Source organism: Cryptococcus depauperatus, chromosome 5 (genome assembly GCF_001720195.1).
Source record: "Cryptococcus depauperatus CBS 7841 chromosome 5, complete sequence".
NCBI lineage: Eukaryota > Fungi > Basidiomycota > Tremellomycetes > Tremellales > Cryptococcaceae > Cryptococcus > Cryptococcus depauperatus.
Window position 1 is genome coordinate 171,280 of NC_089472.1, and position 22,905 is coordinate 194,184.

The 22,905-nt window shown below is 44.0% G+C and overlaps 5 protein-coding genes across 5 annotated transcripts; 2 read left to right on the forward strand and 3 right to left on the reverse strand.

The window, feature by feature from the left end:
• Window positions 1-574: 574 nt before the first annotated feature.
• L203_104216 (uncharacterized protein) lies at window positions 575-7,942 on the reverse strand (the record flags this gene model as incomplete). The annotated part of the gene is made up of 17 exons (XM_066213603.1): window positions 575-827; window positions 874-1,038; window positions 1,086-1,537; window positions 1,588-1,863; window positions 1,912-2,495; window positions 2,546-2,791; window positions 2,836-2,929; window positions 2,974-3,062; window positions 3,112-3,236; window positions 3,291-3,448; window positions 3,502-3,999; window positions 4,047-4,203; window positions 4,259-4,451; window positions 4,503-4,607; window positions 4,653-5,167; window positions 5,221-5,981; window positions 6,032-7,942. The coding sequence occupies 17 exons, from the start codon at window positions 7,940-7,942 to the stop codon at window positions 575-577; spliced, it is 6,582 nt and encodes a 2,193-aa protein (XP_066069700.1).
• Window positions 7,943-8,139: 197 nt separating this feature from the next.
• On the forward strand, window positions 8,140-8,548 carry L203_104217 (DNA-directed RNA polymerase I, II, and III subunit rpabc5; the record flags this gene model as incomplete). The annotated part of the gene is made up of 5 exons (XM_066213604.1): window positions 8,140-8,142; window positions 8,187-8,278; window positions 8,333-8,356; window positions 8,408-8,478; window positions 8,529-8,548. 5 exons carry the CDS (start codon window positions 8,140-8,142, stop codon window positions 8,546-8,548), a joined length of 210 nt encoding a protein of 69 aa, XP_066069701.1.
• A 113-nt stretch (window positions 8,549-8,661) lies between these two features.
• Window positions 8,662-10,181, reverse strand: L203_104218 (uncharacterized protein; the record flags this gene model as incomplete). Its single annotated transcript, XM_066213605.1, has 6 exons — window positions 8,662-9,408; window positions 9,460-9,642; window positions 9,693-9,797; window positions 9,845-9,955; window positions 10,004-10,075; window positions 10,134-10,181. 6 exons carry the CDS (start codon window positions 10,179-10,181, stop codon window positions 8,662-8,664), a joined length of 1,266 nt encoding a protein of 421 aa, XP_066069702.1.
• Window positions 10,182-10,402: 221 nt separating this feature from the next.
• Window positions 10,403-20,125, forward strand: L203_104219 (uncharacterized protein; the record flags this gene model as incomplete). Its single annotated transcript, XM_066213606.1, has 22 exons — window positions 10,403-10,621; window positions 10,667-12,497; window positions 12,540-14,038; window positions 14,095-14,175; window positions 14,227-14,330; window positions 14,421-14,470; window positions 14,537-14,849; window positions 14,900-15,608; window positions 15,662-16,513; window positions 16,569-16,692; window positions 16,944-17,037; window positions 17,097-17,212; window positions 17,269-17,634; window positions 17,687-18,065; window positions 18,114-18,411; window positions 18,463-18,590; window positions 18,638-18,944; window positions 18,992-19,100; window positions 19,152-19,450; window positions 19,501-19,782; window positions 19,839-19,996; window positions 20,050-20,125. 22 exons carry the CDS (start codon window positions 10,403-10,405, stop codon window positions 20,123-20,125), a joined length of 8,394 nt encoding a protein of 2,797 aa, XP_066069703.1.
• Window positions 20,126-20,460: 335 nt separating this feature from the next.
• L203_104220 (uncharacterized protein) lies at window positions 20,461-22,829 on the reverse strand (the record flags this gene model as incomplete). Its single annotated transcript, XM_066213607.1, has 9 exons — window positions 20,461-20,516; window positions 20,583-20,975; window positions 21,028-21,676; window positions 21,723-22,027; window positions 22,074-22,179; window positions 22,229-22,506; window positions 22,561-22,650; window positions 22,700-22,745; window positions 22,800-22,829. The coding sequence occupies 9 exons, from the start codon at window positions 22,827-22,829 to the stop codon at window positions 20,461-20,463; spliced, it is 1,953 nt and encodes a 650-aa protein (XP_066069704.1).
• Between the last annotated feature and the right edge of the window lie 76 nt (window positions 22,830-22,905).

The window sequence follows — 22,905 nt, forward strand, 5'->3', positions numbered from 1 at the left end:
TGTATGTATGTTGGTTGTTGATGGTTAAAGATGACGCGTTGTTCGATCCTTTGGAAACAAAACGAAAAACGCGTTTCTGATGGTGATGGGATGTTGCGGTCGCGGGCCGGACAGACTCTGGCGCGTTGTGGCAGTTTGAGTGGAGATATCCGTCGAGAGTATAATGGAGGCGAGAATTGCTCAAAACAGAGCGAGATGGGACAAAGGATGTCTGATTCCGCTGCTGGCTGCAAATTGGGAGGGATGAGTGTCTCCGCGTGGTTTCTGCAGTGACTCCAGCTCAGCGTTCTCTTCTGAAACCAGCAATGGATGGCGGCGCGTACGATGGTTGTCTAGAGGGCCGGTAGTTTGAAGAAGAAAAAAAGTTAAAAAGAAAGAAGCAAAAAATGGAATGGGAATATGTCCTACAGAGATCAGCCAACCACCCCAGTATGCAAAGAATGTCACCTGAGCGAGTGGCGCGTCATATTACGTATTATTCGGAATTATCGGGGATATCCTGAAAGGATGGAATGTGGCGTTAACCGTAAAGCATGCATGTCGTGACGGTATAGCAACTATTGGACAGACAATTCTAATGTAAATAGACGGGCAATCCATACACCACAGGTGCAGCTCCATTCAGATATTTGAGTTTGCATTTGTTTCTTGCCTTGTTTACAGCTTGCACTGTAGAAAGCTCAGAAAGTGGTAGCATTGTTTTCGGTCGTGTTTTTGAATGGGGTTGATGAGATATATCCAAATGGAGGCTTTGTTTGAGTACATGCTCTGATAGACGATCAATATCGCGATCTGTCACGTCCCACAAGTTTCCGATAAGCGACGGACTGGAGACAAGTCAGTCTAGCGATGAAAGAGAGTAAAAATACTTGCCAGCCCGCCATCATGTAATGCCATGCCGTGCCCGTCCTGTCAAAGTCTCCTTGGTCCTTCAAATGACCAGAAGAACATCCCCATAACATTGTCGTTGCGCATTGAGGTAGAGCCCGAATTTTGTGAGAAGAAATATATTGTTCAGCACCGCCGTGCCCAAAATACCTAATATGTGTCAGCTATATTCCCAAAATATCAAACTTTGTGCTCACAGAACGAGATCATATTCCCTGAGTGCTGCTTTCATCTCCAACTCCGTAGGAGGTCTTCCAACAATTCCCTTCCATCCAGCATTCTTCACCATTTCATCAATCCAAGGCTTAAAATGTGCCTCAGTCCGTGTCAAGTCTCCGCTGGGATTCAAGATGTAAAACGTCCTCCTCGAATTGACGGTTCGCTTTTTGTCAAGCAAATTTCCCGTTTGAACTATACTCTGAGATAAGGAAGGTCGTAAATAATCGCCCATTGCCACTTGATCAATAAGGAATGATAGAGAAGGAATACGACTAATTGGACGACCTCGTAGAATCGGGATGGACTCCCAAGGGAACCCTTGCACATTCCTATCGAGAGCAAGAAAGAGGTGCTCCTCATCAGAGACAGTAGTACACTTTTTTTGCTTGCTCTCCACTCTTTCAAGCGTGTTCTTGACGTCAACTCCAATCTGACAGATAGCGTCAGTTTAACATTTGTCCGCTAGCGTTGTGTGCTTACAGCGTCAATATCCAACTCAGAAAGTGCTACAGGAACACCATGGAACTGATATATATCAAGTATAAAATACACAAGGTCTTCGATTTCGTCTTCTTTACATTTGCTAGAGAGACTGGCAAAGCATTCCAATAGAGCATCGTCGAGCAAAAGGTTAGGAGATGTCTTTTTGCTTTTATTACGTCCATTAGAGAGGATGGGCTGGAAAACTTTGTTCAGGTTGTCACGAAAATCCTCCAAGGCTCCCTCTTCAAATAGACCTTTTGGGTTCAAAATTGTCTATAGTTTGTCAGAGAAAGATTTTAAACATGATAGAGATGAACCTACTTTGAATGCTCCAAGCCAGACAAATTCTAAATTGAAGCAAAGTTCCTCCATCCGTTTATCCAACGCTCTTCTCTCGGCCCACCATTCTGCCTTTCCCTCTTGAGTAGTTATCGATTTTGCTTTCCTAGCGCCTTCGTTACTTGCTTTGATAATTGTCTCTAGCTCCTCCACAGCAGCATCAAAAGTCCAAATATCGTCATCTCCTTCTCTTTTTCCTTGTCTGTCTAATGGGAGGCAAAAGACGATTGGCTCATGACCTTTTTGATGCCGAGAAATAAACATAGTGTTTCGGTCATCTGATACGTTGATACTGATCACAGCCCAATTAGACGGGAGATCATCCAGAGATGTATCTTCAACCGAAAAGAAGTTGTGGTCAGCGTATTTGGTTTTGATCATGTTCCAGTATGATCGAAGTTTGCCATCATGATCTGTGAGATCTTCAGAGAGGTCTCCTTGTGTCAATATGCTTTGAGCAGAGGATTCTAAAATAGGCCACTTTGAGTCTTCATCTGTGATATCAAAAAATTTGCACTCTATAGCTTGGAGAAATTCACGATGCAAAGTTATAGCAGGGCTCGAGGCTAATAATTGAGAATTACCTTTGGAGGACAAAGGGAAACAACTAACTCACCGAGGATGCTGGCAGCAGAAGATGTAATTGATTTGGTGCCTTGTCCCAAAGAGGTCTGGAAAGCTTTCAACAACGCCAAAGCCAAACAAGCTTGTCGAATACTTTCCACCTTTCCGATACCAGACACCATTTCCAAAGCCAACAAAAAGGCATCCTCTGCTCGACTCAATGTAGTCTGAATACTGAGCCTTGTAGATTGTCGGTCACTAACTTTTCTTTCAGAAATTCCCATTGGCATAGTGACCGCTACACCCCAGTCAAACTTGCTCATATTCGAAAACAAAACATACCTGATTCGGTCAAAGAACTCATGAAAAGATCTGTCTTGAATTGATTGACAGCCTCATGCAGCGCGATATTTCCTTGCAAGATGAGTTCCTCAGCCTGCTCCTGTTAGTTGTCTTAATCAAAACCTTTAAGTGACTTACACGAGTCTGAGGTGATGAAGGCAGATTCTTAATCTTAATCAATAATTGCTCACAATCTTTCTTCGAACCTGCTTCTCTCAGTAACCAAGCTATGGGATTGATCAGGCTGACATTCAAAGGGAGTCCACAGTCACTTGCCATGTTGTTGAAGAACATGTGCCAGTACGGCAGACAGTAAGGGTTCTTTTCTACTTGAACTTTGTTTAGATGGTAATGCTCTATTGCTCAATCTTGAAGAGTTGAGCGAAGTCTTTTTCTGTGGCCTGATTGAAATGTTTTAGTCAGTCCGGGAATCCATTATCGTGATGATTACTGACGAAGGTAGTAGAGCCTCAGTGGCAGTAAAAACAGCATCCAGCCCAGCAATTTTATTCGAAGTGTTCTCAAAAATTCGAGCAGCTTCGTCAACCATCTGCTGTCGGGTATATAAGTCTCCTTGAACTGTTAATAGGTTCACCACTTCTGGTCCTTCCTCCTAAAACCAAAAGCTCAGCCTTGATAAGAAGCTGTACAGTAGAAGAAATTTACCCAACATAGTAAAGCAGCAGCATTCTCCAATTTACCTTCAACCTCGCCATATCTTCTCAACCTAAATAAGATTTCAGCCTCTTTCGCCCCAGTCCTCGCGCCCATTTCTCCACTTTTCACTGCAACACTAACTTGCCCAGCTACTTTCAAAAAATACTCTACATCTTTCACGGACCCTCGTGCAGCAAAAGCTGATGCTAAATGAAAAGTGACGTCAAGGAGACCAGAGGCAACCTGCCACTGAAGGTAATCGAGATGCTTTCGGGAGAAATGCGTCGCTTGAGGAACAACAAAAGATACGTCGTCTTTAGTTGGTTCGTCCGCTCCAGAAGGTTGATAAGGGGCAGTTTTCACTGTGAAAGGGTCATCGGCTTGACTATCAGGAGGGCTTTTATTCGTAGAAGCATCTGTTTCAGCGATGCGACAGATAGTATCAGAAGCACGAGTCCATAAACGGAAGGCCGCTGATAACTGCATGATAGCCTCAGTTGCATTATCCTATGAACGCTGTCAGATGCCTCCACTAGAGCAACGTTTCTGCTTACCTGAGCAGTGCTAATCGCAGCTACGGCACATCTCGCCCAAGCAGCTCGCTCTAAAGTATCGCACCTGCTTATGATCTGTGAGTGCAATGAATGGGATTTGCCTTTAATGGTCTCGATTTCTTTACCGAGTGTTCGCGCCTCCGTGTAAATGTCACGCCTAATCACTAGTAGTCAGCTAAGCATCTGTATTGTGAAAATGACGAAATGCTTACGCTTTGACGATATTGCCTGTTGCCGCCAAGTAGCAAACCCATTGAAGAAGCATTTCCACTTTTGCGCCAGAATCAACTATGACTGAGCTGTCCATGATGGCCTTGTAAGTCTGTGCAAAGACTAGACCAGCTCGGACGATCTTGCCTAGCTTGTGATACTGAGTGGCGAGTTGGGATGAGCGGCGGACATAATCTAGTTTACCAGTGAATAAATTTCTATATGTAGCATGTTAGCAATACTAACCGTTGATAAGATGATCGCAATTCCTCTCGAATGCTCTGAGTAGCCTAAGAATTTCAATTTGCGCCAAATCCTGTCCCAATAAACCAAGCAACGAGGACAAACATCCTAGGTATAGCAATAAGCTTCCGCATTTAGGACATGCAGACATACCGAGTAGCTTTGTGAGTTTCGTTAAATCATCGAATACTAGCTCAGAGGGAGTCACCAACGTAGGCATATTGTCAGCAGGTACCAGTTTGCTTTTTTCCATCCCAACTTTTCCTGTAGCTTTCCTCTGGGGCTCGGACACTGTTCTTTGTATACTTCTTGTTGGACGGGAACTAACTGCTCTGGTAGTTATTGCTCGGCCCAGCGGCTGCCTATTTCTTTGTCCATGGACTTTGACACTTGCGGGTGTCGGAGGAAGTATGATTTCTCGAAGAGCTTGTACAGCTTTCTTGCCAATCTCAATTACCATATGCGATTGGTCGCCATTTAAGTGATACGACCGAAGAGCCTTCAGAATGAGAACATATGCCTCGTATTCTTTCCTATAGACACTTAGGGAAACATCTCGCACCAGCTTCGTGGTGGTGGAAAGGCGCTCGGCCTCTACGCAGAGGTGCTCAAAGTGAGGTAAACGATGACCGGAAGATACGATGATATACATCATTCTTGAAATCACCCTGCGTCACTTTAATAAGTACATCATTTTTTTTGGCATGTAAGAACAACTCACCTCAATTTTCTCACGGGGTAGATGTCACTATAGACACTCAATAGGTTCTCTCCTAAATCCAGAGCAATACCAGCAACTTCACTCTTCCATGCGCCCTCTTCCAATGCTTCCATCACTCTCTCCCCAACAGCGCCTACAACATCGGCTTCATATCTTTTTGCTAGCATAGATTTTACGAGAGAAGATCCAAAACCCAAGGCAATGGTAGGATCGAAAAAGATGAATGCAGATATACGGTGCAATGTGTTGTTGAAGTCGGTAAAAGATTCAAAAATTTCACATAGGGGCTGAGAAGAGGCCGCTGAAAGTTTCGCAAGAAGGGATGGTGGCTGACTGGAAAGACATTCAATGTAAGCCGCAAAGATCGCTTCTTTCTCCCCATTTTTTTGACAACAGCCTGCCAAAAACTCCCATCGTCTTGATAGTCCTTCTTTTAGTTGCTGTAGCCCTTTATTCTCTTCGTCATTTTTGAAGGAATCAAGAGACAAAGCTTCAACGGCCCAATTACAGCTAGCCTTGACCAGTGGCATAGCTTCGGTTGCTTTACCCAGGGTATACAATTTGCCACCAACATTGAATGCCATCCCTGATAAACACCTCAGCCAGCCGATTTGGTCCGAAACTTGAGTAAAGCGCCTGGTGCGTTCATAAAGAACATACCCTCGTTCGAGTAATGAATGAGTGGTACAAGATGAGCGTTGCGACAGTAAGATGATCGTATCTATTGTCCCTGCAACGAGGTACATGGCTAATGCCTGTTCCTATGTGCTTCCCCTTAGCCACTTGATAATCAATTTGACTGCAGACCTACCGCTTCAATCCTTCCAGCTACTATTTCGGCAAAAGTGATCGCAGCTTTAGACCATTCTTCAACTTCTTTTGTGAAGACTTGCCATTCGTCATCCGAGCCATGGCGATCCAAAACCTTCACACAACACCTTCTTACTCTTTCCCAGGCGCGAAGGGCGCGATCCACTAAAGCTCTCGACTCATCATTGTGAGGTAGGCCGTTAATAATTTGCCCCAATAGGGTCAAATCGTGTATGAACAGACCATCAATGACCACAATTCTTGGAGGGGTCGGGGAGTCAAGCACCTTATCAAATGCAAGGCTTGCTTTGGCTAGATCGCCACGTATTCTTGTAATCTCTTCTGCAGAGTCAATTGGCTTTGCAGAGTCGTCGACGGCTTGCGCAGGCGACCAAGATCTCTCACTCGTGGATGAAACCGGTGAAATGCTAATAGATGCCGTCATGAGCGACAATGCCCTGTCTATCATATCTGGTTCACCCAATCGTCTGGATACAGCTATCCAGATGTCCATCAAGCCAGACCACCCTTTCCCAGAAAACCAACTTGCCTTATTCTCTTCTCTTGTCTCTATCAGTGCACTAGCCCAGTTTACCAGATTGTCAATCAGATTCGCTGCCTCTTTTAATCGGTCACCATCTCCATCTACACTCACTGCGGAAGCGACGGTGCGATGAGTTGTTTCCCATAGCTGATTTGGAGTATTCTTGGAGTCTGGTGCAGTTGTGATTGTTAAAGTCAGTGCTATAAGGGCAAGATGCCGAAGGTGGAAAAAAGCTGCTGAATTAGTTGGAAGTGCTAAAGCGCTTATTGTTCGGTAAAGGGCAAATAATGCTGGAGTGCAAGTTGTTCGAGAGAGAGAAAAGGCAATTGAAAGAGGGTTGAGTTGGTTTGAAGATGTTAAAGAGGGCAGCCTCATAAACGAAATCACTGTTCCAAGTCCTTGAGTTAGACGAAGGAGTCCAACCCAAGCTGATATCATGGCTGAAAACAAAAGGCCCTTGACCGGCTCGGATATATCGCTACCTTCTTTTGCGGCTGGTAGCCATGTTAAATTCATCCATTCTTCTGGTACTGCTTGATCCTTGGATGTCCCAGGCGGAGCATTTCGAGAGGCCATTCTCTGAAGATTTACCGCTGTAAGCGACCTAGAAGTGGCTGTTTTGCTCACTGTTCTGGTTGTTGAGCGTGAGACTGTTGTCGCCCTTGATGATTGGGCTTTTATTGGTATCAATATATTGTCGTCTTCTAGTTCCATAGGTTGATATAGCCTTTTTAGAGCTGGTCTGGCCTCGAGAAGCGTTTCCATTGCCTTGTTTATCATTCCAAGGCACAAATATTTAGTCACCATTCCTAAGCAAGATCTCTCCACTTCTACGCCCTTATTGCCCAATACACCATCTTCGTTGAGCTCTCTCAATACTCTGAATCCCACTCTGCACGTATTTGTCAGTCTCTCTATCTTTTCGTCCGTCCATTCATTCTCGTGCTTTTCCGCCGCTGATAGTTGCGAGCCATACTGGAAACCACATCTCTCAGCTTCCCCAAGCAATTTGATGGACGCATTGACAGCCTGCATCGCCTGAACGGCGCGGTCGGCAGGCTTTAAAGTCTCACTAGCTGTTGAGCTCGCCCAAGGGAACGATTCCTTGGCCTTGGCCTTCTCTTTACCCTTGACTAATGGTGCAGCTACTCTTGCTCTTGCATAAGCTCTTGCAGGTTCTGGATGGTTTGATCTGCCCGTCGTTCTTTGCGCCTTCGCAGCGTGAGCTCTGGATTCCGTCTTTGATATTGCCAGCTTCCTTAACCCGGCTGCAATCTCGTCTTGTGTAACCTCAAGTGTTCGTGAAGTTACCCCCGTAGAAGATTTCGATGCAGCACTGGCAGTGCCAGATGCCGTCCTGACCGGCATGCTGATCTTGTAGGCAGTTCCAAGAATTATATATATGAACAAATTACTTTGCGTCAAAAGACAGACGCGTCGGATGTTGACTTTACATCTTAAATGGGGAGCATTATTACATTTTTACCATCTCGTATTTGCTTCCGTTCATGAAGTCTTTATTTTTGCATTGGATGTAAACCTTCAAAAGTCAAAGAAAAGGTACAATGGTAAGTTTATTATATATGTGACGGCTCATAATCATTTTTTGCAGATCATTCCAGTCCGTTGCTTCTCCTGTGGTAAAGTGGTTGGTAATCTATGGGACAACTACCTCGAGTTGCTCGCCGCCGGCGTTGACGAGGGGTAAGTCTGCGATCTTGCTGTTGGGAACAACGTCAGAACTGACGTGTACATCAGTGAGGCTATGGATAAGCTTAGATTGTTAGTGTAGTGCATATTATAAAAACACCAGTGGAGGCTCATGTGATGTAGGAAACGATACTGTTGTCGCAGAATGATCCTTACTCATGTGGACCTCATCGAGAAGCTTTTGATGTACAATCGTGCGTATCCTTATGAGAATGTGACGATTATTACGCTGATATGTAAGCAGCTCTAGCGAGAGAAAGATAGATATCAATGTTACTAGTATCGCGGCTCATAGCCGCTTGTACTTGATGTATATCATTCGAGTTTTAACTATGGAACGAAACTGCTTGGGATTTATAGGATGATACATGCTTGTGTCAAAATGAATACCTTTTCAACGATCCGTCATCCCCCCCGCACCAAACACCATTATTTTCGATCTCAATGCAAGCAATGCCAACAGCATCCCATCCCGCCAGTTCATCCCTGGTTTCAATTTGATAACTGTCTTCTGTTGATTTTACTCCCAACCGACAAGGAAGGCCAGCCGCAGTCCCAATATACAGAAAAATCTCCTGATCGTCTGCTATTTTAGGAGCAAAAGCAAGCGAAAGAATGGCCGATTCGTTTCTTCTCAGTTTCTGTTTCTTCCCGCTAGGGTTTTTTGCAAGAGTAGTCGCCTCTCGTACTTCTATCACACCGTTTATAAATCCCACTGCTATTGTTCCAGTCTGCTTTTCATACGCGAATGATTCTACTTGATCTTGAGCAAAGACCATCCAACCCTTACCGTGTGTCGGCTGTACCCAAATGCCTTCTCGAGTTTGGGCCAATGCTGCTCTTTCTTGTCCCTCTAAACCCAATGCTAAAAGTGTCGCGGCTTCTTCAACTAGAAGCAAGCCCTTTACACCACTGCCCTCAACCGGCCACTGCTGTATTTCTTCATCCTTGGCTATATCCCATAGCCTTATAGTACCGTCTTGACTACCCGACAAGATTTGTTTACCAATATCGATGATAGCTAAAGAGGTGACGGCGCGAGTGTGGCCCCTAAAGGTTCTTGGGTTGACACCAGTCAAACCGAAAACGCGAATCGAAAAATCCGATGAAGCAGTAAGTACGACCTAACATTTGATGAGTGCGTCAATTTTGAGATATGGTAGGATGAGACACACTTCGCCGCTTGGAAACCATTTAACACATCTGACATCTCCTACATGGCCCTGTAGCTTCACGCCATTATGATTATGAGAGGCATTGACAGTTGTAGGTAGTATCATACAGTATCCATCGTCGCTGCCAATGACAATTTGGGCAGTTTTGGGATTTATGGAGAGAGTGTTAATCCTAGAAGGAGCCTGTATCCGCAATCAGAAGGTTAAGCTGAACTACCGAGGATGGCACTTACGCCAATATCAGTAGATTGCCTATAGAATGGATTTTCAGCATGTCTTGGAAAATGGACAGGGCGCTTCTTTATATCATGCAATGGCACATCCACTAGAAAGTCCACCTGTAGCTTGCTATGAATATAATCATTTATCCGGAGAGGAATCATACCTTACTGATTCTCTCAACTTGAATGTTATTTCCAGCGTTGAAGCTGACACCTCCGACTTTCCCAAACTCTACTCGAGCCTTGTCGTGCACAGAATCTTGACCATGCAGATACTTGTGATAGTCAGTCCTCAACCAACGCTACAGAAGGACCGCGCTCACTGAAGATATCCATATGTCTTCTTTTTGGACTATCCCTTGTTCCACATCATCAAAGACAGCTATAGCATCATGCTACAGAGGTTGTAAAGTAAGCATATATCACTCAAACGCTACGCATTTGTGATCAAACCTGGATGTCTAAGTATGAGAGCCTCAATACCTCGTCTGCTTGATTCATGTCGAATATGCTGCCATACAATTTGCAAGTAAAAAAAAAGTAGTAGATGTGACAAGTATTATAGTCTCTCAAATCAAACAGGAACGGCCAAAAATGATGACGCCACAAGAAGATTAGATAAATAGTTAAAAGTAACCGCCTTTTTCTTGCCACTCGATCCTTCAACATTATAACTAACCTTTTTTTTTTCAGAATATTAAATCCAGCCCGACAATGCAAGGATGATATCCTTGCCTTCATTTCTGACAAATTTCTCTTTTTCTCTTCCATCCTTGCCATCTATATCTCTCCCGGATAACATCCAGCGTCGCTTCTTGTCGTATGTCCTAAAACGAACCCTCGGTAGATTTGTAGCGCATCAGGCATTAGATGCAGAGAGAATACAGGCTCAAATCAGCGAAGGGCGAGTGGAACTAGAAAGCCTTGAGGCTGACTGCCTGGCAAGTGCCCTTTCCGATATGCGTCCCATTCTGATAGCGACACAGGAGATAAACCAGTACCTTCCCCCATCGCTGCCGTTGATTTTAACTTCGGGTACTCTATACAAACTCACAGCCAGATTACCGTTTCCAAACTTATGGTCCGGCCCATTGGATGCCTCTTTGGAGACCTTAGTATTAGACTTCTCCCTCTCAAAGTCATCACCATTATCTCAGGGGAAAGCAACTTCACGACTTCGCGGACGATACGACTTGACAGAGTCTGTGAATTCTGCAGCTGACGATTTTCTGCACCAGGAGCTAAATCCTTTAGAGGAAGAAGAACTGGAAGGATCCATTAGGCAGAGTCTGACACTCTCATCCCAAGCGAATCCTTTCTTTAGCAAAATCCCTGGGGAATTTCCCACTTCGTCTTCATTGGGCTCTACTAGCCTGAGTCAGTTTCCGTTGGACAATGTGGAAAGCACGACTGTCCTCGCCGGGATGGTTGAGCGTATCCTAGCGAGGTTGGAATTCAAAGTGGGCAATGCCAAGATCAGGATAAAGGTTGAAGATGAAGGGATTGTCGAATTAAGGGTTGGTAGCATCGTTTATGCGAATGAGAGCGAACTAGAGGACAGCGGAAATCAAACAGTCTTATCGAGAGCTATTCGAATAAATAGTATAGAGCTGGCAGTACTGCCTCATCAACCTATACCAGCTCCTTGCTTTCGAAAATATCGTACCTCTTCTTATTCATCCTCCAAATCTGCGGATTCTTCGGCTTCCTCTTCATCCGGACAATACAATGATATGAAAATGTCTCGAGCTATTGCTGATTTACGTCAAAGTGTTGCAGAAATTGAGAAGGAAGATGAGAGCTTGTATGAGAGCACCATGTTTCATAGTGCTATAAGTCACCCTGCAGTGAATAATCCATTTGAAGAGTCTGCTGGGGAGGCGGAAGAAGAGAGCTCAAGGTCTGCCACGCCAACTCCTGAGGGAAAGGTTACTTCGCCGCAAGGCCTACCAGTTCTCAGTTTTGGTCAAGAGAACATTGTCATTCAAATGCGCACAACTCGGCCTTTGCCACATTCAACTAACCAACTGAGTTCCCTCGGGCCAATATTGCCAAATGTTGAGATAAAAGCAACAATGGGAACGTTAGCGATTGTCTTATTACCAAATCACCTCAAACTTTTTGCGACAGTCATGACTAGTCTGTCAGCAACTAAGCAAGAACATCAGCCCGTAGAAAACCTTTCTAAACAAACAGTCAGGACACAGTTGCAACTACAAACCACAACTCATCTCAAATCATTCCATTTTATAACTGTCTATGATCTTTCCTGTACACAATCATCGGAGGTCCACTATCATTTAGAAACTTTCTTCCCTCGACCAACTTCGAGTATGCCGTTCGGCCATCTCCGCATCAAAGCGGAAGATTTGAGAGCAACGTATGTAGTCCAAACGAATAGTAACAAACCTAGATTGACTTCTCGACCTACTGCTACAGCTCTGGATCATGGAGTGCAGTGTCAATCTTCCTCCCAAACCGGTTACAGCTCACAATGTCCTTTTCTAACTCTGAAAATTTCGGATGCGTCTATTACAGAGTACCTGATCAGTCACAACGAAGGCAAAACCTTGCCCATCGTCATCTTTGACCAAGGATTAACCAAACAATATGACTCTTACTCGTCAACCAACAAGGCTAGCCATTCCTTTCCCCAATTCGAGGCAAACGATTGGAGAACACCGAGAAGGAGCAGTAGCGGAGAGAAATCATGGAAGGTCAAACTGAGAGGCAAGGGAATTTTAAAAAGCAATCCTAGTGGCGGGGCCCATGAAGAGGAAGTAATATCTGTGATTCAAAAAGCTATCGGCAATAATGGTTAGTATCGCATCCTCATTCTTAACGCTTACTACTATGAAGCAGCCACAATTTTCACTCTTCAACCAATTCATTTTTTCCTTGACCTTTCGTTTATCGAGAGGCTTTTACCTTTCCTCAGTACTTTGACGCCTCTCGTCCAACCTTCAAATCCAGTTGGGCCTTCATCACCACATACAACTTTAGCGACACATGGGCAAATCACGCCAGAACATATCATCTCCTCTCTCCCAATTCCAACAGCCAGAACAAGGAAAGCGCCACTTGAATTATGGTGCAGTGTTGCCAGGCTCAGCATGAGGTGTCCTGAAGCTCCGAAGGGCATAGAAAAGGAAGCATGGAGTGATGGCTCTAGGCTTCGATCTGGAGTAATCAGCTTTGATGTCCACGGTTTCCATGCTCGAGTGATGAAAGGATCACCTTCTCTGAACGTTCAGGGGTCGCCGATGGAGCAAGCATTTAAGATTGACTTTACAGAAGCTCTTATCTTCTTTGCTCCTTCAGGTCAACGTTATGCCTATAGCTTCTTCGTGCTATCGTCTCTTTTATCGGACCCTAACGAAGACGCTGTGCCTATTCTTCCTTCTCTCGTTCTACTCTCCGCATCTCCTCCACTGGCGGTGACATCCGCTCCGAAAACCAACTTGATCCAAATTAAAATCCCTTTAGTTCGATCTTCTCTTCATCAGTTCATCGTTATAGGTTTGCATTATCTTGCAGATGACCTTACTCGATGGTTGGATGGCGCAATTACAAATAGTAATGCCAAACCACGTGACGAACTCAAGATGATTGGTAGTCGTTTCTTTGGTGAATCTAGGAGTAGCGAAGCTAGCAGTGAGGTTGATGAAGAGATTGAAATTGGCGAAGTCGTAGGAATTGGAGTACAAGTCGGTGTAGACGAAGTCGAGGTGAAACTAAATGTTCCAAAATTAGATAGCAATGAAGAGAAAAGGACACTTTTCATCAAAGCAAGTGATGTTAAACTTGAACTTGAGAATCGACCCACTAGCAACAAAACAGCCTTGTCGTTGACTGTAATGGATCTTCGCTTCACAGATATCTCTGCTCCGGCATCGCTGACGATCTTGGAAAGAACCACGCCTTTCACTCTTACCTCTCATCAAAAGCCGGTTCTTGGTCTCTATTTCAGCTCGTCCACAAATCTTTTGACAGCTATCAAAGAAAGTAACATCTCCGTCTCTTTTTCTCACACTACTTTCGCCATCCATAAAGATGTTAAATGGATTCATGAGCTAGCAGAATTCGCTAAACCACCACCAGGCGTATTCGAAAATTTATCACCCACAGATCTTACTTCCCTTGCTATCAATATTTCTACATCCTCATTCCTTCTTGTACCTCCTAATCTTTCTGGATCAATCATAATTACCTTACGAGAAGGAAAGACAAGGGCTGAAATTAGGAAAGGCGCTGTTGAAAGAGTATTTAAATTGGTTGCAAATGGAATAGGAGCTTTGGCAATAGAAGAAGAAGGAGGCAAACTAGAAATTGCTACTGACCTTGTGGAAACATGGAAGGTCAGTTTCTACTCATTATTGAGTAAAATTGCTAATTGGTTATGACTACTATATAGAGGGCAGGCTATGTCCATTTAGCTGATATGTCAATCCTTGAGTTACAACTTTTGCGAGATTTGATCTCCGGAGAGATATCTGTGAGTTCAATTTTATTAGAATAAATGAACAACAACTCATTATTTGGATAGCTAGATGTTATACAAACGCAGTTCAAGTTGACGGCTTGTGCCGATTCTCTTACTACATTTGGTCAACTTGCAACAGATTTTGGGTCCTTGTTCCCGAACAAAAAGTTTGTGCTCGAAATTACCAGAGTCCTCTCATGATACCTATGAGGCTCTACGATATTTCATGAGATGCGGTGCTGATGGTTTATATAAAGGATTAAGAGACTAAAGTCGCCAACGCTAAATGAATCTATTAATGTCTTTGGTGAGCTGGCACACATAAATTTGTTGCACAACCACGGGCAAAAATCTAACATTTGATGTATAACAGGCTCTCTCGATGAAAACGCTTTCGACCGCTTGCCCGAAATTGTCTCTCAAGCCGATGCTGACATGGTTGAAGATGATCTGCCCCATAATCTAGACTACCTTGATAGAACGACCCGCCTCCCTCAACACTATCCCCCACTTGACAGTTCGACGAAAGAAACATTGAGGACATGGCAAACGCCTGGAGAGAACAACGATGAACAAGAATGGGGTGTCGGCGAGGGCGGGGAGACAATCAGGATATTTAGAGAGGCGGAAGAAGAGCAGGGTTACTGGGATAATTTGCCTATTCTCAACAACAATTACGTGATCGAGTAGGCATCTTGTCGTTATTGCAAAATTTTCATTAACATCATTTTCATAGCCAAAATTCGAACAAAACTCGCATTCACGTTCAGAATGCAAGCCTCAAAATACTTCTTTATGAAGGATACGACTGGCCTCGAACACGTCAAGCTATCGAGAATGAAGTTCGAGCAGTTCGGCGTCGCCTTGAGCGTATTCGTCAGTTACTCGCTTCTGGTCAAAAAGCCGATGAGAGTATCGAGCGAGCGACAAGTAGCGTTTTGTTTAACTCTGTCTACATTGGACTGGAGCACAAAGGAGACATTAGTTTCTCCGAAATGGGTTTGGGCAAGGTAGATGAGAAGGTTTTGATGGCAGCAATTGATGAAGAATTAGACGGATTTGAAACGGAAAGTGGAAGCTCGTGGCAAACATTACCAGCCGGTGTAGGTGCTGGCACCACAGCAACTCATCAACCCCTCAAAAAGACTAGATTGAAGGGCAAGAGATTGACTAGGTCAAAGAAACCTCAAATAGAAATCAATGTCTCAGGCATCAAGGCCGATATTGATGTTTATCAACCTGAAGACCCAACCGCATTGAGAATACATGTCTTGGCTAAGGAATTAGACATTTTGGATCACATCAAGACGTCCACGTGGAAAAAGTTTTTGACTGAAATGAAAGCTGACAGTCGGGGCAATATCAGAGAGACAGATGCCGATATGGTAAGAGTGGAATTAGTGGGGGTGAGGTTAGAAGAAGATGAGGAAGAATTGCGCTTAAGAGTGAGCTATCTGCTTTCCTCTATCATTATGCTAGCGGGCTTAAGGAATCGCAGGTCAAGATACTCCCTTTGCGCCTTCATGTAGATCAAGATGCTCTCGATTTTCTGAAAAGATTTTTCAGTTTCAAATCACCATCTTCTCCTTCAGAATCCCAAAATTGTTCTTCACCACCTGGGCCTTATTTTCAACACGTTGAGATATTCCCCATTCAGCTCAAACTTGATTACAAGCCTAAGCGGGTCGACTTTCAAGCTCTCAGAGAAGGCAAAACCATTGAACTAATGAACTTCTTCCACTTTGATGGAGCAGAAATGACCCTACGGCACATCACTTTATCGGGCATTACTGGATTTGAGCGACTAGGCAATACACTGCAAGATTTATGGACTCCCGATGTCAAAGCTAACCAACTGGCCGATGTGATTTCCGGTGTCTCTCCCATTCGATCTATGGTCAATGTTGGTTCTGGGGTCGCCGATCTTATTCTACTACCCATTGAACAATACAGGAAAGATGGGCGAGTTTCAAAGGGGATACAGAGGGGTGCCAATAGCTTTGTGAAGTCGACGGCTTTGGAGATGATGAAAGTTGGCGCCAGACTTGCTACAGGCACACAAGTTATTCTGGAGAAAGCTGAGAGTATCCTTGGCGGAAAACTTGGTGAAAACATGGTCGGGCAGGTGCGGGGATCCGCGTCTGAGAGGCTTTTTGCTGAGAGCGGCCTGATAGAAGAAGGGTCTAGCAGTGATGACGAGGAAGAACTGGTCAGTCGATACGCCAATCAACCTAACGATATGAAAGAAGGGGTGCAAGCAGCATATAAAAGTCTGTCCACAAATGTCAATGCTGCTGCCCAAACAATATTGGCCGTTCCTATGGAAGTGTACGAACGACCAAGGAACAATGTAAGTTGTCGTTTTTTGTCCGTGAATGTTTTGCCATATTGATGAATTCCGCAAGGGTCCGTTGAAGGCAGTTATACGTGCTGTACCCATTGCTGTTCTAAAACCTATGATTGGTACCTCTGAGGCTGTCAGCAAGACTCTTCTTGGTATGCGCAATAGTCTTGATCCCTCCGCACGACGTGAGTTGGGTGACAAGTATAAATAATGACGAATTCATGATATTTGCATCTTACATATGTACAACATCTCAACTGTTATAACATACATGTGTATAAAATGGTCAAGACTAGTCGGCTATTGTATGTATTGATAAGAATAACGTCCAGTCAAGTGAATATGTTTCATTCGACAAACCACGTTCCAACCATATGAAGATAGTTGACGGAGATTAGATGGAGTCCGCACTGATGATACTTAACGACCTACCCAGTCTCAAAAGTCAGCGATGAAGATTACAATTCGAATATTATCATATTAAAGCTCAAATCAAATATTATGAGCATCTTTCCATCACCTACAGCATCGTATGTGTAGGCTGACTTGGAACATGGTCTTGCAGAGGCTGACCTGCTTTCCTGACCAGTTGGGACACAATTCAAGATGTGTTCTATCGCAAATATGAAGTCTATACAATGTCTTGGAGGATACCAGACTTATCAGACTTTATAGTAGCAGGCGCAGGCAATGGAGGACCAATAGGTGAGCTTCATGTTTTGATATGAACATTGCAAGACAATATTGAAACTTACAATTAGCCATGATTCGTGATGAGCGCAAAATTATGTTATTAGGAAAGCATGCTCCTGGAAAACCCAAGATATATATCTATACAACTTCAGGTATACTGTTAAGTACATTACCATGGGATCTCACGCCTCCAGTGCTGTTGCATCTCACTTCGCAAAATCTTGTTGTCCTTTCGGACGAAGGACTATATCGTGTATACGACTTGTCAAACCCGACCGAGTATAAACAGTACACTCTCGGAAGCGAGATATCAGAAGTAGGGATCGTAACAGCCCAAGCTTGGGAAGGTGGCATGGTTGTTTTTACGGGAAACCTAGAATTCTTGGAGGTTAGAGGATGGAATGGTGGTCGTGCAATTCCGCTATCTCCCAGTGGTACGGACTATCTTTATTTCCCAAATAACAGATAACTGAAGAGAGTCTCAAGGTCTCAAGGAACCCCCAGCATCTTGGATGCTGTTATCGCCTGATCAATCTCCAACGGGCCATGCTCAAATACTCTTTTCAATATCGTCAACCATCATTACCCTCGATGCTCTCGAGCGGATTGATAAACAAGTATCTCGAGGACCTTTTTCGCATATGAAAGCTTCCCCTAATGGGAAGTTTTTGGCTCTCATCACGGCGTCCGGGGTATTATGGGTTGTGTCATCCGATTTTGCTCGGAGTTTGTCTGAGATGGATATCGCCGAGTTTAGCAATGGACAAGGGGCACCAGAGAAAGTAGAGTGGTGTGGCAGCAATGCCGTTGTGTTAAATTGGGGGAAGAAAGTGTTTGTGGTAGGGCCTGGGGGAGATTCATTGAAGTGGGTTTTGATTGTGTCTGACTTTATAAATATTCATGCACAGTACAGGTTTGATTACTTCCCGTCGGCTCATCTTGTAGGAGAAATCGACGGTGTAAGGATACTTTCTTCAACGACATGCGATTTTATCCAAAAGGTTCCCGATCCGTCACTTGCAGTGTTCAAACCTGGCTCCACACATTCTGCGTCTATTCTTTACGACGCTCTTGATCACTTTGAGAGAAAATCACCCAAAGCTGATGAGAACATACGGGGCATACGGCTGGAGTTGGCTGATGCAGTTGACACTTGTATAAAAGCCGCCGGAAGAGAAATAGAGCCGATATGGCAAAAGAAGCTTTTGAAAGTGAGTTGTATCGTAGGTTTCTTCGCTTCTCGCTAATGAGAATGAGACTAGGCAGCTCAATTTGGACGAGCGTTTATGGATCTTTATAATCCAAATGACTTTGTGGGCATGGCACAAACATTAAAAGTCCTTAATGCAGTAAGATATTATAAAATTGGTATTCCTATTACCTACGAACAGTAAGCTATGTGGCTCAACCGTCGTATCAGATCCTGATGGTTGTAAGGTTTATGACTTCTTCTCCTTCATACCTCATCTCACATCTCACATCCCGTAATCTCCATCTACTTGCGCTTCGAATATCTCAACACCTTGGTCTTCGTCCCGATCCAGTTTTAAAACATTGGGCCATGGCAAAAATAATGGGGTCATCTTTGAAAGGTATTGACCCATCTGAGAGAGGGACAGGCGAAGATCAGCAAGTATGTGAGGCAATTGTCACAAAATTCGAGAAAGAAGGTGAAAAGGGAATCAGTTATGCAGGAATTGCAAAGAAAGCTTGGGAAGCAGGTAGGACAAGGTTGGCCACCATGGTAAGTCCGATGCTATGGCCGGCTGCTCTGCTGAATGACTGCAACAGCTACTTGATCATGAATTGAAGGCTGCCGAACAAGTTCCACTACTTCTACAGATGAAGCAGGATGAAACCGCCCTTACCAAGGCTGTCGAGTCTGGTGATACTGATCTTGGTAAGCGTTTTCTTTTTTTTCTTAATATCATGTTCACGTGACATCCTGTAGTTTATCACGTTATTCTTCATCTTCGATCTTCCCTCTCTCCAGGCGACTTTTTCCATCTTCTTGACGATTACGTTTCTCCAAATCTCAGATCCGCTGTTAATCTTTTGCAGGTCTATGCTCGACAAGCTGACAAGCAGTTATTGCGAGACTTTTATTATCAGGATGATCGGCGGACAGAGAACGCATGCTTAGATTTAGAAGAAGCTGGACAGACATCGTTGGTGAATGATAGGATAGAACACTTGCGGATGGCGGCCAAGCATTTTGGCGAAAGTAAAGAAAGGGCGTTTGAAGCGAAGGTGGGTTAGGTCAGGCTGTTAAACTTCTTCCTTGACAAGAAGTATTGTAGATGGTTGAAGACGCTCAGCGGCTCCTTACCTTGCAAGAATCATACGAACGTGAGCTGGCACACAAATACGATTTTTTGAGTCTTTCAGTCGATCAGTTTGTTCATCGCTTATTGGTGGAGGGTTTTGCTAAACGGGCGGAGAAAATACGATCCGACTGGAAGATTTCGGACAAAAGATGGTGGTGGATTAAGCTCAAAACTTTATCTGAGGTTAAGGATTGGGATGGATTAGAAGCTTTTGCAAAGCATAAGAGAAGTCCAATAGGATACGAACCGTTTGTGGTATATGTTTTCACCGGTGCCAACAACGATTGGTCTTGCTTATCAAGCACACTTAGGCGCATCTCTTAACCCTAAAACCCCCTCAATCTAGAGAGGCATCCAAGTTCGTCTCTCGATGCGATGTCAAATCTCAGGCAGATCTATTTGTACAGTGCGGAGAATGGGGCAAAGCAGCTGAAGTTTGTAGAGAAAGAGGAGATAAGGCCAAACTCGAGTGAATATTTATATTTAAATAGACATTACTAATACTGATTTGAACCTTCGTAGGCACCTAGGAAGAATGGCGCCTGCAGGAATGGCTCAACGAGATGTAGACGAAGTTTTGCGGCGATCGACAAAATAGTTTGGACATTTATGGATGGTGCGTCTTGCGCGTGAGGCAAAAGATTATTGCCAAAACAAATGTGGCATGATGTTCTATCACCTGTTGAACCATGTTGTGCGTGAGATGGGATATTCTACATTCAGACCATTGAAGACCGCAGCCAAGACTTGCTTATCATATCTGGTAAACTTTAAAGGCCTATCATCGAGATTGTTTATGTCATCACTAGTTATGCAACACAAGAGACAAAACATGTATTTTTATGATCTTCATGATATTGAAGACGAATGAACAGTAAATATAGGATTATTATACATATACATTAGATAACCCTGCTTTTCTGGACGGCATATTTATTTAAAAATAGCCAGTATTCTCTTACCTATTTCACTTGATGATCCTCTCAAATCTATAAGAAGAAGCTTTGTCAGAATTTTCTATACGAAACCAGATGTGAACAATTGCTGGGACATACATTTTTCAGCTCCCTTGTTCTGACACCGTGTTACAAATGCGTCATAGCCTCTCCTTACCAATCCCTCAATCTCTTTCCCTACCGAATCTCTCATCTCCGGATCCTGTCTATTGAGAGGGTGATTTGATATAATCGCTTCCAGTTCTTGTAATCGATCAAAAAATGCTATAGAAGACTCTTTTAAGAGTTGTTTTTCTGAAGTGGGTAGTTGAGGAACTCCAAAACGCTGATTATGATGTTGAGAAGGCGAAGACAAGAGAGCGACGAGAGATTGAAATTCAGAGATGTATGCAGCCCGCGCCTCGCGGACGATCCTGTTAAGCATGGATTCTGCGCCGGGGCCGGTAATGTCAGAGTTGGATTGGATGACAAGCATGTTACGTATGTGAGAAGCTTTTAGTATAGCATAAGCAAAGAACGCATCTCAAAACAAATAATGATTCACAATTGTTGAGCATGAAAGCTTGCCCAATGGGTCGTTTCATAGCTTTTGTCCTGGCATTAAGATGAACGAACAACGTACCCAAGACGTCTGCCACAAAGAACTTGACAATCCCTCCCTCCTCTTCTGCACTTCTGATATTACTGGGTGCTTCCTTCATTCCCATCAACCAACTTCTCTCAGAGATACTCTTCGCCAACAGACCCTCCACGACTTGCTCGTATTCCATTAAATTTTCTAGATAGGTGATGGTAGAATAAGTCACTTCGCTAATTGCGCTCGTCAATGGCCCATCCGTTCTTGCAGAGCGAATGTCGGCAAGTTTTTCTGGGAAAGAGCGGAGCGATAATGAACGAAGGTTAGAGATTGGCTGATTCAAGGTGGATACGAGATCTCTAGTTTGCGAGGAAGCAGGCGTATTAAGACGAGACAGGCATGAAGTCATTGTTTGCTTCCATTGGTACTGGAGCTTCAGAAGAAAGGCATACAGCTTCAGCGCTGTAAAAGTGTGGTGAGAAACATTCTTTCGTAGTGTGTTTAATATCGGAGAGAAAGTTTTGTTTGCCAACTCAACTGGGTGAGATAGAGCTTGAGGAAGAATAGTGGTCTCCGAAATTTCGGGGAAAAGACTGGATATGAGCATCGTCTCGGCCTATGTCCTGTCAATTCTCAGTATAGCACCAAAACACGAAATTTACCTCTGCTGCGATCAGAATGGCATCCCATACTTTCATCATAGTATCAACTTTGTCACTTCCGCCAGTTTCTGCCCAGATACCGCCCTCGTCAGCTTCTTCTGTTTTTGTTACCAGTCCACTCAGACTTCTACATATCCAGCTCCCTCTCAAAAATGCGAATTCAGACGCGGTATCATCCCAAATAGGTTGGATTATTTGCAAGGTTTTCGGAGTGGCATGGGAAGGATTGAGCATGTTGGTTATTTTTAACGATAGCGGAAGAAGGGCATTGAGCGGAGGGAAAAGATTAGGTGGTGTTGGTGGACCTATTAAGCAAATCAGTAACATTAGAGCAGTCGGAATTATACATACCACGGCTCAGCAAGATCTCCACGTCAAACGTTCTGCCCATACCATCTTTAGATAACCTTAAGAATAGCTGAACCATTTTCTGAAATGATGCTTCTAACAATTGGGTCTGTTGAACAGTTTAGACCCTTTCGTTGCTTGTGGCAAACACAACATACCAACTCTTTGACGCCAGCGTCTCTAGCTCCTCCTCTGCCTTCCATTAAACCCTTATACATCCTCTCCAGGTCATCAATCACACTATCAAGAGCGCCAAAGTATTCTCCTAGAGCCATGATATCAGGCCCCCTCAATAGTAAGGCACTATCAACTGCTGGCGTGCCGAGAGAATAGCCTTTAGTCGTTTTGGCGTTGTTGCTTGATGAAGTAGAAGCAGAGAGCAAAGGCGCAGACGGAGCAGCTTCTTCCGAGAGATATTTCAGCAGTGCATCAAGGTCTATCCAATACCCCTTCCTATCAGTGACTGCTTATTAAGAGCACAAAAGCTCACTGGCATCTTTTCTTGTATACGGCTGTAGACCAAGTGGTGTGATAGCCTTATCCAACCTATAAAGCCTGTTGTCTAGTTGTCCAAGTATACCTGCAAGTCACCTGTGAGCTCTTACCACTTCAATATTGCATAATCCTACTTGTCATTCGTTGCCCAAGTCGGTTGGTTTTGATGAGGTGCTGGTCCTTTTCACCCAAATCATTCAGTGTTTACTTGAAAAACCGGTAAGTTAGACTTACTAGCAGCGCTAACTCAGCCTCTTCGTCCATTTTCCAGTTGTTATTTCTACAAAATTATAGATACACAATAAAAATAAAAACCAGAAATGTAAAAAGACTTTACCTG